The sequence below is a fragment of the Hakea prostrata genome, chromosome 5, assembly GCF_041222555.1.
Source record: "Hakea prostrata isolate BN-2017 chromosome 5, UWA_Hpros_2, whole genome shotgun sequence".
In the NCBI taxonomy this organism is placed as follows: Eukaryota; Viridiplantae; Streptophyta; class Magnoliopsida; order Proteales; family Proteaceae; genus Hakea; species Hakea prostrata.
This window is the reverse complement of record NC_142604.1, coordinates 29,220,443-29,234,317: the sequence shown is the minus strand read 5'-3', so window position 1 is coordinate 29,234,317 and position 13,875 is coordinate 29,220,443. Positions and strand designations below refer to the sequence as shown.

At 38.5% G+C, this 13,875-nt stretch overlaps 1 protein-coding gene across 7 annotated transcripts in view; it reads right to left on the bottom strand.

Moving 5' to 3' along the window:
- Positions 1-3,391: 3,391 nt before the first annotated feature.
- LOC149015792 (protein FAR1-RELATED SEQUENCE 5-like) overlaps positions 3,392-13,875 on the bottom strand; it is a 40,270-nt gene continuing 29,786 nt past the window's right edge. For 4 of the 7 annotated variants that reach the window (XR_016173464.1, XR_016173463.1, XR_016173465.1 and 1 more), the window contains one exon: positions 3,392-5,385. Coding sequence is in view for 2 of the 7 variants with exons in the window: in XM_089155612.1 (XP_089011738.1) it covers positions 5,194-5,385 (192 nt within the window). In the remaining 5 variants the exon portion in view is untranslated. The remainder of the gene's footprint in view (positions 5,386-13,875) is intronic. The other 3 variants (XM_089155612.1, XM_089155613.1, XM_089155616.1) reach the window with 2 other exon arrangements.

Below are 13,875 nucleotides of genomic sequence, written 5' to 3'. Positions count from 1 at the left end.
TTGGTAATGGGGAATGGAGTGTTAGCAATGGCCATTGAAAATGTAGTGTTTTGGGGGAAAAAAACTCAAAACCTTAGCTTTAATACCATGAAAGAATGCAAAGAAAAACTCTAATTTTGATAAGTAGGTTGCTTACCTTGATGGGTAAGTCTTATGTATTTTTACATAAACATGGTTGTTGTACAAGATTCGTTTACAATATTCAAATTTGAATTCAAAATTAAAAACTTGAATTAAAATTTAAAAACTTGAATCCAAAAATTGAATTCAAAAATCAAATTCAAACCATAACAGATCCGTTATGGTCTTTCATAGCATAATCAGAGTCAGTATATCCTTCAAGAATTAGGTCACCGGATGAGCACTTGAACACAAGACTTTTATGAACAGTACCTCTCAAATATCTCAAGAGCCACTTGAGAGCAAGCCAGTGCTCCTTACCAGGATTGGACATAAACCTACTCAATACACTAACAGCATGAGCAATATCAGGTCTAGTACATATCATAAGATACATAAGAGAACCTAAAATACTAGAATAAGGGACTTTGGACATTTCATCATTTTCAAAACTATTTCTAGGACAATGATGATTTGAAAGTTTAAAATGTGCAACTAAAGGAACATTAATTAGTTTACAATTCAACATATTAAATTTCTAAAGGACCTTTAGCAAATATAAACTTTGACAAACAAACATTATATCCTCCCCCTTACTCCTATAAACTACAATCCCCAGCACCTTTTTGGCTGTCCCAAGCTCCTTGATAAACACTTTTCTTAAAACTAACACTCAAAACAAATGAGTCAAACCGTTTGTTCCATTGCCTAGGGGCTTGTTGAGTCCATAGAGGGATTTTTTCAACAAGCAAGCTCGAGTCTCATCTCCTGCTGCCGAGATGCCTAAAGGCAGTAGTTGCATATAAATCTTTTCTTCTAAGTTGCCATGAAGAAAGGCAGTTTTGACGTCCATTTGCTCTATTGTCATTTTTGCCTGAGCAACTAGGGACAATAACAACCTTATAGTCTTATACTTGGCAACAGGGGGAAAGATTTCATCATAATCCACCCCACAAAACCTTCCGCAATTAGTCTAGCCTTATACCTCTTGGAGTTATTCATCCCCCATCATCTATAATTTTAAATATCCACTTACAAGGTAATATCCTTTGGTCTTTGAACCTATCAACTAGCTCCCAAACCTGATTTTTATTCAATGATTTCAACTCTTCATTTATGGCTTGAATCCACAAATCCTTATCCTTGGAATCTAAAGCTTCCTCATAGGAACTAGGTTCATTAAACCCAAACTCAAAAACTGAATCATCAGTCTCAAGAGAAAAATTGGCTAAATACCTCTTAGGTGGTCGAACCTATCTCCTCACTCTATCTCTTGCCAGCTGGTAACTACTCAAATCAGGAGCCCCACCCACCTCTTCAGTGGAAGTCACAGGAGAGGGCATTGATCCAATATCAATGTCAAGAACCACAACCACAGGCTCATTATTACTAGAGCTGGATTGGGGGGAAGTCAAGGGTTCTTTAGGTTCATTAAAATCACTAGTCTAAACAGGATTAAAAGAAATATCAACCTGCTCTAAGTCAAATTGAGTGAAGTCAGTCAATCTTTGATCAAGTGGATTAAGATTAGTATTGTTAATAGACAAGCAAGGGAATACACTCTCTCTAAAGAGAACATCCCTACTCACAAAGATCTTTATACCAGGTATAGATTTGTCCCATAACTTATAGCCTTTAACACCCTCAGGATAACCCAAAAATATACACTTTTTACTCTTAGGTTCCAATTTGCCAATGCTTTGATGAGCAAAGGCCTCACAACCAAACACCATAAGGTAATCTAGCTTGGGGGCTTCCCCCACCACATCTCCTCAAGAATCTTAGAACCTAAGGTCACAGAAGAACATCTATTAATCAAGTGAACAGCTGTAATCACAGCCTCACCCCAAAACCCCTTGGGAACTCCAGAACAAATAAGCATGCATCTAGTTTTATTTAGGATAGTCCTATTCATTCTTTTAGCAATGCCATTTTGTTGAGGGATAGCTTTAATAGTTCTATGCCTTTGAATACTTTTATGTTTACAAAACCCATTGAACACTTCATTTACAAATTCTAACCCATTATCAATTCTTAAAATCTTGACTTTCTTTCCATTCAGATTCTCAACCAAAGCAACCCATTCCTTAAACCTGACAAATGTTTCATTCTTGGACTTCAATAAGAAAATCCAAGTCCTCCTAGAGTAATCATCAACAAGGGATAGAAAATATGAGTTTCCTCCATAATACAAGATATATGTTGGTCCCCACAAATCAGCATGAATATATTCCAATATAACACAGGATAAGTGGGATCCAACCCCAAAGCTCAACCTGTGTTGCTTACTTATGATGTAGCACTCACAAAACTCTAAATTTTCAATTTTATCCTTGTCAAATAGGCCTTGTTTCTTTAGAGCTTATAGACCTCTATTACAAATGTGTCCCAACCTAGAATGCCATACACTAGTATGTACTACCATCAAACACATACAAACCAGACTGAGAATTACCTTTCAAACATGCATGTGAGTCTTTAGAAATTGTAAGAATACCACTAGAGATACTTGTATCAAATCCAGCACTATCAAGGCCACTTATTAAAATCAAGTATATATCTAACATCCTGCAAAATGAAAACAGATTATTGTGAGTGAGCAACTTAACTGTGTCAATGCCAATCACATCACATACATCATTGTTTCCCATCATAACCTTAGTATTTTCTATCTCAGTCAAGTGTGTAAACCAATGCAAATGATGACACATATGATAAGTACAACAAGAATCAATAATCTATCCATCATGCCTATCACTATCAAAAATAGTCAACACTTCACAAATATCTTCATACACATTTGCTCGACCATTACTAGAATTAGACATATTAGAATCAGATGTCTTATTTTCTTTCCATTTTTTTTCAATTTTCTTTTGTATGCAAAACAATTTTTCTTAAAGTGACCCACTTTCTTACAGTAAAAGCATCTCTTGGTGCTAGAGTCAGATTTACCATTCCCGTTGTTATTCTTGTTGTTATTGGCATGATTGTCATTTCCCTTACCCTTCCCCTTGGGTTTCCCTTATTTGTAAGAGCCATTACCCTTAACAAACAAATTTTCCCCACTTCCCTTAGCCTTACCAGAAGCCAACAACTCAGACTCCCTATTCTTTAAAACATCAATACATTGGTCAAGGATAATATTTTGACAAGCATATTTAATAGAATTCTTAACAAGAATATAGTCATTATGAAGGGAGTTTAACAAGATGATAGACAAGTCTTGGTCATCTAATTTACTCTTCTCCCCAATACTACCCAAATCTTGAACTAATTTCTTAAACACATCTAGATTTTGGTCTAGACTGATAGCAAGATCCATTTTAAAACCATACAATCTTTCCTTTAAATAAATCCTGTTACCCAAGTTCTTTTTCTGATAAATTTGTTATAATTTTGTCCATACTTTGATAGGGGTGATATCCTCTTCATCTAAGCACCTAATAACACCATCAGTGATGTTCCAGAGCATGCAACCAATTGCATTCTCTATCACTTCAGTCCTCAACACAGGGTCTATGCTTTCAAAAAAAGCATCAGGGTCATCTATTGCCTTAAGAAGTCTTTGTTGTGCCATGAGAGCCCTAATCTTCCTCTTCCATATTCTAAAATCTCCAGTCCATCGAACTTTTCTATGTCTACTTTGGAACTCTCCATCGGAGCTTCCAAACTCAGGCACTTAGAGTTTTCACCCAGTCCTACGGCTCTACTAGAGCTTGTGGTAACCACACTGGGAGGGGAACCCTCCCCAGGTAAACTCAACTCCTTACTTAACTCCACTCTTACACATGTAAATCTCACAAATCAATATATACAAGAAATAATTCAAAAGAACAGTAAAGCAATCTATATTACCTATGAGATCAAACATAAGCAAATTAGGAAACAAACCCTAATTCATTCAACATCACATCACCAAAACACCGAAACATCAAAGCTCTGATGCCAATTTGTTAATGCATACGTGATCAATCGACTGAGATATTACCAAAGCAAGAGGCAACAAAGATTTGATAACGAAGTTCGGTCCAATGACCTACGCCTCCGGGACTCAGGTACGAGTCAAATCTACTATGGGATTTTATTTGAAATACTTACAGAATCAGAGAGAAAATCAAACTACAAGAGTAATCAAACAATAATCAATTGCTCCTCCATTGGCCGTCGAGTGCCCTCCATCGTCGTCGGACAAACACCAAGTTGCAGCAGCAATCGTCTCTTCAAGAACTAGACTAAAATCGAAGAACAAAGGAGAATCACCAGAGACTCTCACGCGAGACAAAAACCCCAATTTCTGATTTCTAATTTGCGTACAATGAATAAACCAAACCAGCATATGACATATATACAAGATATAAACCAAGCCGGTTCAAAGGAACTGGCTCAACCTGAAATGAACCGAAAAACCATATTACCCTTACATTATTTCATGCCAAATGAATCACAAAAAGTTAAGCATTCATATATACATATGTATCTCTCACCATACATTTCTGCACATTTTACTTCTAAACTGAGTAGAATGCAGCACAGAATGCCAGACAAAGAATGTTAATGTTACAAATTTGAGTAATCGATGCAGCATCTCAGAGTAGAGAGCAACTCCTTTTATACAGACAGACGAAATACCTAACATTAAAATAAAATAAATAAGAAAATAAAAATAAAAACTGATCCAACTGCATATTCACCACATAGATGGGATGAAACCATCAGTGCATAAAACAGAAGGCTACATTTCTGGCTTTCTGCACTACAAGAGGCTTCAATAGACCTCAAGGAATCCTAACCACCGTCACCTTTGATGAATGATGCAAGCACATCCAGTACATCGATAAGAGGAAAAAGGTGTAGTGATGCACTCTAAAATAATGCCAATAACATGGGAGCACTAGCACTACATTGAGAGTAAATTTCATTGGGTGATTGACCAAGGGTGGGGCTGCAGAGGAATAGGACACTTCTGTTCAAAAGGTGCTAAGGAACTAACTATAGTGCAGGCCACATGCAACGGTTTTCACGCATCATGCTTATTCTTTTGCTTGATCTAAGATCAGCTAGCACCCCTTTCTATGTCATTGATGCTCTTTCAGATTCAACCTCATTTACAGCAGCAACTATATATTGGATCTTCTTTGACAGGCTCTCTGTGTGTTCTTCAATGTGCTTGAAAATCATTTCAAGATACCTTTTATATGTTGTTGATCTTCGTTTCTCCAGAACTAGCTGTTGGGAAAGTTCCCGGATCCGCTCATCATCACTCTGCAAATGCAAGAAGGAGAAGAAATGAAAATTGGGAGGAAAAAGAAGAAAACGAATTATGCTAAATTATAAGAATTTATCAAGGCATAGTTTTAAGTATCCCAAATAAGGAGCAGAGGGGTTGATCACCAGAAAGAATGCACTCTATCATATCTGTTGTAGCTTGTAGTGTGACCAAAACCTAGAAGCACTATCTTTTTTCTAATTTAACAACTCAGCTGAAGCAGTTCATATCAATTTCATACTAGAATCTGTAGTAAGCGTATGAAGGGCAAAAACACCATGTAATGACCAACCTTCTTCATTTGTGAACAGGAGGGGCCTTGCAGATGGGGTTGGATTCACCAGTCACCCACTGCTCATTCTATAGGTCCATATTGACTTCTATGAGTTTTCTTAATTTCTTTTGTCAGCTGCTGAATGAAGTTGCATCCTTTGGACTAAAACAATGGAATACACATTCTCAGTTGTGATCTTAGAAAAAAATATCAGTTCGCTTCCACTTTGCTTGTCTTTCCAAAGGAAAAGAGTGGGAGATGGGTGAATCATTGATAAACTTTCTGGGGTTGGATACCTGGGTCCTAGCGATACAATCAGCTCCACTAAAGTCATACTTGATAAATGGCAAGAGCTATTCATGTGTTTCCTTACCACTTCCTTGTGTAAGCAGATTTTGGGTCTGCCACTGGCTCTTTAAGTTTCATCAATCTGAATCAAATTATTCCTCCAAAGAACCTGTTGATAGAAGACTAATAAATGTATACATAACCTATTCATGTATGGGAAAGAAACCTTATCACCTAAACACATACAGATAGAAATATAATAATGTAAAATGGTTATACATAGTACAACAGACCAACCAGTATGGAAGACAAAGCCTGACAACTCATCCGCTGTAAAGATTCTCCATGCATAACAACTCACCACTTCCTCTTGGAAGATCTGGTGTTCACTGAAAATAAATTAAAGAAGGCACTATCAATATGGGATGCCTAAAGAGACGAAAGAATTCCTGTAGGCTACTAGCATTGCCATACATCCAGCATTAACACTGGATGAGTCCCTTCCCCTATAAGCTGTTTGTTGCATCAACCCAAAGTCCCAAACTATGTTTGTCCAGCCTTAGTAAACATTGTCAAGGAGCCCTAGAAGTGCAAGTCTCACAAAAGCCATGAGCAGGAACCCACAATGCCACAAATCAAATCTCACATATACCCATCCCAAATGGTCCTGGATTCCCATATAAGCAACACCAAACTAAGCCTTATCCCAACTCAATGGGGTCTGCCACATGGATCCGACCCCAACCACCTCCCCCCCCCCCCCCCATTCAAAAAAAAAAAAAGAGAGGAAAAACTCAGGTCTAAAAAGACAAATGTGGGGGCATGAGAAGAAAAATAAAAATAAAATGACAAATGAAAGACGAAAAACAAAAAGGATGCAGGGGATAACCTAGAGAAAAGTGGTCCTATAAAGGCTGGTTGTGTGTTTTCTAGTAGGCATAGTTTCCTAAGGCAAAACATAAACAAGAGAGACAGAAAGAAAGAAACAAAAAATAAAAAATAAAAAAGATGTGGGGGGAGGGGAAAGAGAAGGGGAATCAGAATCTAAACTGATAAGCCTGCACGTTAGGCATAATGTAAACATTTGTGATGAGAAATGTAATCCCTAGCTATTTAGCAGTAGATAAACAAAAGTTAATTGCAAGACATAAGGGTGGGGATCATGGAAACATAATACCTAATCAAATGCAAAGACTTTTCCATATGCTGAAAACAAGGAATGCTAGGTTAAGCCCATAAGTATGCTGTCAAGAACGCCGGGGGGGGGGGGGGGGAGAAGAAGAAAGAAATAAAGAAAAAGGATGTCAAAGGTCTTAACATATGGGGAAGGAGAAAAGGCAAACAAACCTGAATTCCTAACACAAACAACGGGTCAAACAGAGGAAGAATTGACAAAGAAGAAAGATGTGAAGCCCTAACAAGTTTTCTTGCTCTCGTGCAAGGGGGATGGAGAAGAATTACTGCAAAGGAGGGGGTCATTTTCAGGCAAGAGAGAGGGAGAGGACTTACCATAACAATAAAGAGGCAACACTGCTTCATGAGAGAGAGGGAGAGAGGCGAAGAAGAAGAAGATACCTAGGGGAAGGGGCTGTTTCAAGCAAGACAGGGGGAGAAAGAGTCCATCATGACTTCTTTGTTTTTCTTTTATTCTCATTAATAAGTACAGCCTCTTCACTTACAAAACCTTTTATAAGCAAATAACTCTAAATCAAAATACTCCAAGAATATTTCTATAAAAAAAAGGGCAAATTAACTTGCTAAATATTACATCTACTACCCCTAAAAAACAATCAATTACAAACATACCCCTGAAAGCTAAGACCATTAGTGAAATATAAATGATTAAAGTAACCTTATTTATCCCTCCTAATATCAATTAAGATGACCTAACTACCCTTACTTTGTATTGAAAAAGTGGGAATCCAACAAGGAAATGCCCCATCTCTTCCCCAACCTTTCAACCTTTCACAGTCTGACCCATATCCATCATTTAGGGTTTGAAGACCCTAAGAATTTCTGCTCCAATTCATTCTTTCCAATGAGAGATGAGCAGCGAGGCTCCCAGCAAAGCGTTGCACCATTCACAAAGCCCCTCCTCCGTTCTCCTCCTTGTTCAAGTAGAGTGTCAAGACAAGCATTTCATCCATTGAATAAACCACTGGACAGATGCACTGGTTTTCTGCTGCCCTTGTTCTGAATGGACCTTTAGAAAATAAAAAACCTTTCCCAAGGACTCACAGTTCCATTATTTCTTTTTTATTTTTTCTGATGTACATGGTTTTCAAGGTATAGAGAGCTATGTTTAAGATTTTCAATTGTTGTATGTTAAAGCAAACTAGAGGGGGGTAAATAGGTTGCAACTAGTGAAATTGCCCAATTTTTTTGTTTAATTGTAAATTCAAGATACATTGTCAATTGAATAAAAGTAAGCAATAGCAACTAACCACACAACACAAGGATTTTATAGTGGTTTGACTTTACAAGTTTACGTCCAGTCCTCTCTTGGATTCAACAGAGATTTTCACTAGTAATTTTCTTTCAATACGGTGGGGGTAGAGAATCAAACCCTTACAATCTTTGTTACGGGGCAAGAGCACCCTTTTACAATCTTTGTTCACGGACAAGAACACCCTCAACCAATTCTAGTTTACCTAAACTTAGAATTAAAAACAACCAAATACAATAAATGGAAGAATATTACCTAACAAGGAGTGTGACACTTTACCCCTTGTATAAGTGTGATGCAATGAGTTGTATGCCCAAATAAAGTTGATATGCACCACCAATGACTTTCCAACAAAAGCCTTCAATCATCTCAAGGTTTGCTCCAATAACCTTGTTTAAACACCTTGGTATGTTCTTCAAGGGTGGAGTAAGGGTGAGAGGCAAAACAAGTGATTTCTTGTAATTTGAGAGCTTGAGAGTATTTAGAGAGTACATGATCAATTGGCAAAATTCAAGCTCTCGAATGGGGTGAATTGGGCTTATATAGATGACCTTTGAGTGCCTTAGCCCAACCCCCAACGGATAGAAAAATGGCAAATTTTAGCCCAGACGGATCACAGACATCCGTCCCATTTAAAATGTAGCCGTTAAAATAGTCATTGGGGCATTTTTAACCAGACGGAGCTCCATCTGAAGCCCAAAAGCACAGTCAAAGGACTTTTAAGGGTTTTCAAGGTCTTCTAACCAACCCTATGTCTTCATATACACTCCTAACATGTCCTAAGTCAATATAGTGACATGATACACATGGTTTTGAAGCAAATGAGTACAATAACATTTGTATGTGCAAGGATGTGTCATAGGCCCTAATTTGTTAAGTCTTCTTGCTTGAGCTTGAGTTGATATTCTTAAATCTCCTAATACTACATTCTTCATGCTCATGTTGACTTGGACTTCATGTCCATCTTAGCTTGGTCTTGGCCTTGACTTGGCATCCGACGTTGACTTGGATTTGGTCTTTGCTCTCATATTGAATTAGCTATACACAACTCAATATAGCCCATTAGTAATTCATGTTTGTTACATCAAACTAATGGAGACTGATACGGAAATGTTTGACATGGCATTCCTCAACAGTTTAGTTTAGCCGAAAGTTAAATTTGATTTATCTGCTTTCAAAATTCTGGAGAAAAAATTGAATATAGTAAATGCCACAAGATTTTAAACTCAATCCAGGTGGAATTGCTGCACTGATTCTGAGTCCAGAGAACTCCAGAATCTCTTGTATCTAAAACCCATAGATGCAGTCCAAAAACTCTGACATTGGAATGTTCTGCAATCGAGATTACTCATGGCAAACTTCCAACTTAAACTAGCTGGTTGGATTGATCCGATTTGTAGTTTAGATATGATGAATGTCACTGAATCAACAAACTAGAATAAGTCAAGAAAAACAAGATAGAGAAATCTCACTGTGTTTAATCTTCAGCTGTATGTTTCGTTGATGAAACTCGGCAAGACACAAGGTCCTGATGAAATCCCAATTGAAGTATGGAAGAGCTTAGGAACCCATGGACTAGTTTGGTTGACTAAGTTGTTTAATAAGATTATGAGCACAGAAAAATGCCAGATGATTGGAGGAGAAGTGTTGTGGTTCCAATTTACAAAAATAAAGGAGATATTCAAAGTTGTAATAACTATAGAGGCATTAAATTGATGAGCCATACGATGAAATTATGGGAGAGAATAATTGAAACCTGGTTGAGACACTTAACTATAGTTACGGAGAACCAATTTGGGTTTATGCCGGGAAGATCTACAACGGAGGCTATTTACTTAATTAGGAGACTTATGGAAAGGTATAGAGAATGTAGGAAAGACCTTCATATGGTATTTATTGACCTAGAAAAAGCTTATGATAGAGTCCCTAGAGCGTTAATTTGGCAAGTACTAGAGAAAAGAAGTGTTGCAAGTAAATATGTAGATATAGTTAAGGATATGTATGATGGTTCGGTGACTAGTGTTAGAACAGTGGGGGGACAAAGTAATGAATTTCCGATAACAGTTGGGCTACATCAAGGGTCAACTTTAAGCCCATATCTATTTGCACTGATAATGGATGAATTAACCAAAGACATTCAAGATGAGGCCCCCTGGTGTATGCTTTTTGCGGATGATATTGTGTTGATTGATGAGACCCAAGTGGGGATTAATACCAAATTAGAATCATGGAGAGTAGCTTTGGAATCAAAAGGCTTTAAACTTAGTAGATCGAAGACAGAATATCTAGTTTGTAACTTTAGTCATGATCGGGCAGATGATGAAGTGGTGATACTTGACGATAAAGAGATTCCTCAGAGTGATTGTTTTAGGTACCTAGGTTCAATCATAAGTAAAAGAGGTGATTTAGAAGATGAGGTTTCCCAAAGAATTAAAATAGGGTGGATGAAGTGGAGAGGTGCATCCGGGGTCTTATGTGATCGGCATATTCCATTAAAGCTTAAAGGAAAATTTTATGGGACTGTTGTCCGACCAGCTATGATGTACGGTGCAGAGTGTTGGGCTGTTAAGAAGAATCATATAGATAAACTCAGTGTAGCAGAAATGAGGATGCTAAGATGGATGAGTGGCAAAACTAGGATGGATAAGATAAGAAACGATCATATTAGAGTTGGTATGGGAGTTGCTCCTATAAGTGATAAGCTTAGAGAAAGTCGTTTGAGGTGGCACGGCCACGTTCAACGGAGACCTATAAATGCTCCTGTTCGGAGAAGTGATATAATCCATATTGAAGGAACTAGAAGAGCTAGGGGTAGACCTAAGATAACCTTAGGAGAAGTGGTGAGAAAGGATATGTATAGCTTAGGCCTTGTATCTAGCATGGCCTTGAACAGAACCGATTGGAGGGCAAGAATCCATGTAGCCGACCCCATTTAGTTGGGAAAAGGCTTATTGTTGTTGTTGTTGTTGTTGTATGTTTCGCTGATGGCACCATCCTGCTGCCGGTTTTTCGTATAGGTTTAATAATTCATTTCATTGCTTGATAGGAAAGATTTGAAGCCCTAGGCACAAGGTTAGATTGTGCATAAGAGGTGTGTAAATCAAGGTGTTGTCATTGCAGGTCATTAGCAGGTGAAGGAGAAGAAGAAGTAGACGACAAGCAGCCTGACAGGTTTATCAGGAGAGGGTACTTATTGGGTTTCTAAAATGCCCTTTGGGAAAGTAACCATTTGATGTGAACACAGATTGACCACCCCTGGCCTAACCTAATGCGGGCCCCAAGGCCCATCCAAGCAAGCTGACTGAACCCTATTACAGGGGCATTTTGGGTATTTTAGTCCCTATTTTACTGCTGGAATCTAAATTCCAAAACTTTTAAGAGTCCCAGTCCATTATAAGTTATTATTTGAGTTGTGTTTGAATAGGTTTCCATTAGTTGTGGATAAGATAAAACTCTTTTACAAAAAAGGGTTCCTATACTTCAGGAGTTTGCCCTTGATTAGAATTTACCTTTATTAGTGGTTGAGATTTATTTAGTTAAGGAGTCTTTCTTTAAAGAGGACTCTTATAGATAAGTCAAGTCTTCTATTTCAAGAAGAAACCTTTTATTTAGGAGGTAGATGAGTTGGTCTCTAAGCCTTATTAGAGTTTGAGTTAAGAAGTTCTTTAGATAAAAAGGCTATAAATAAGCCTCATTGCTCATTGTAATTCGTAAGTCTGACTGAATAAAATTCAAGCATTTGTGAGACATGGGGTCGTGGTTCTCTTTGGGAGGGCCATGGCAGTTTTTGAAGCATTAATCAACTACAATCAACAACTATTTTCAAGTTCCAGAAGCCATTATACCTCTACAGCTGCTTCCATCAAGTAAGTAAACACCTCAGACCCTTTCCCCCTCCCTCCCCTACCCATGCAAGCAATTCCCTACGGCCCTACCCCTGCAACTTCATCTCGAGCCCCTCCCCCCCCCCTCCTGTGCATCCTTGTAACCCCCTCCACCTTGCTGCCATAACACAGAAGCAGCCCCCAATCCCCCTTCAGCACCCCTTAGCCCTTATCCCTCATCCCCTCCCAGCCCATCCACAACTTTCCAGATCACCCACAGACCTCCCCACCCCTTCTTCTTCCCCACGGCAGCACTAAACTCTCAACCCCTGCAGCTCCCTATTGCCCAGCCCCTTAACCTCCTTCCCTATAGGATCACACCAACCCCAGGCATCAGTCCTACTGTTATTTTCTAAGATAAACCCTATTTCCCTAGAACTGAAGATTTCCTGCACTTAGTCTTCTTATCCAGAATTTTCTGCACTTCATCTTCAACCTCCAGACCAAAACCGTAATTCATCCTAGCCTCTCCCTACACTACACTCCAAACTCATTAGAACAATGTCTGAGAACACAAGACTGCAAGTACAGTCCCTTCGCCCATCTAGCAGAAACACCCAAACCCTAGTTTTCAAACTTTTTTTGGTTAAAACTGAGATCTGGAATTACCATTACAGCAGGGTTTCAAGTGTTTAAACCAACCCTACACATCTTAGAAAAGCCATCCCTTTTCTGGAAAATCCTGGGCAGCCCTAGTTTTAGGGAAGTTCATCAAAACCCTAACCATAAAAATGAGTTTCCATCACCATAGGGAGGGATAAAATAGGTATCTCAGATACTTTATAAGGATGATAGCATCATTTAACCCCAAAACTTAAACAATAGAGTATGTTCGTAATTGAATTTTTCTCAAAGGAAGTAGATTTAATTTTTAGTGAGTCCAGGAGTCAGTGTATGTGTAATTTGTTCTTAGAAAATAAGGCTAAACTAGTAGATTCAAAAAGATACACTGAAATGAAATTGCCCATGGGCTGTTTATGACCTAGAGATCAAGCTAAAACCCAAATAAACCAAGTACAACCAAATCAACAAACTAAATCAACTAGGCTGCACTCTTTAAGACTCCATCAAACTAGATGTGCACTACATGATGTAGCCTCAAAGGACGGGGGCAAGTAACTAGGATCCAATAAAGGAACATCAGCAGGCCAGTAGGGTCTCTAAAACCCTGCAGCTAGGGTTTGTAAGGAGGGTAGGCAGGATTTGTTTGGGATTATGAGCTTAGGAGTGTTGAAAACCTAAATCTGAACCTCGTTGTTTTGGTTTCAAATTCAAGTTTCAGAGGTCTGAGTTTGGGAAATTACAGTTTCAATTTCCTAGAACTTCTGGAGTAGTTAGGACTACTACTTGGGATTGAGTGCAAAGGAAAGGGAGCGAATGATGACTCTAAAAGGGGAGGGATTTTTTATGGTGTGGATTAGAAATTAGGGTTTTGAAGAGAAAGGACTTCAGATTTTTATGGATTCTAAAGGGTGATGGGGGCTACGGTAGGGATTGAAGGAACGCTAAGGATGCGGAGCGGGTGAGTGGAAAAAGGGATTGAGAGATCCATAGGTTTGGGGGAGGAAGAAAGGGTAGGGTTGCAAGCAAGGAG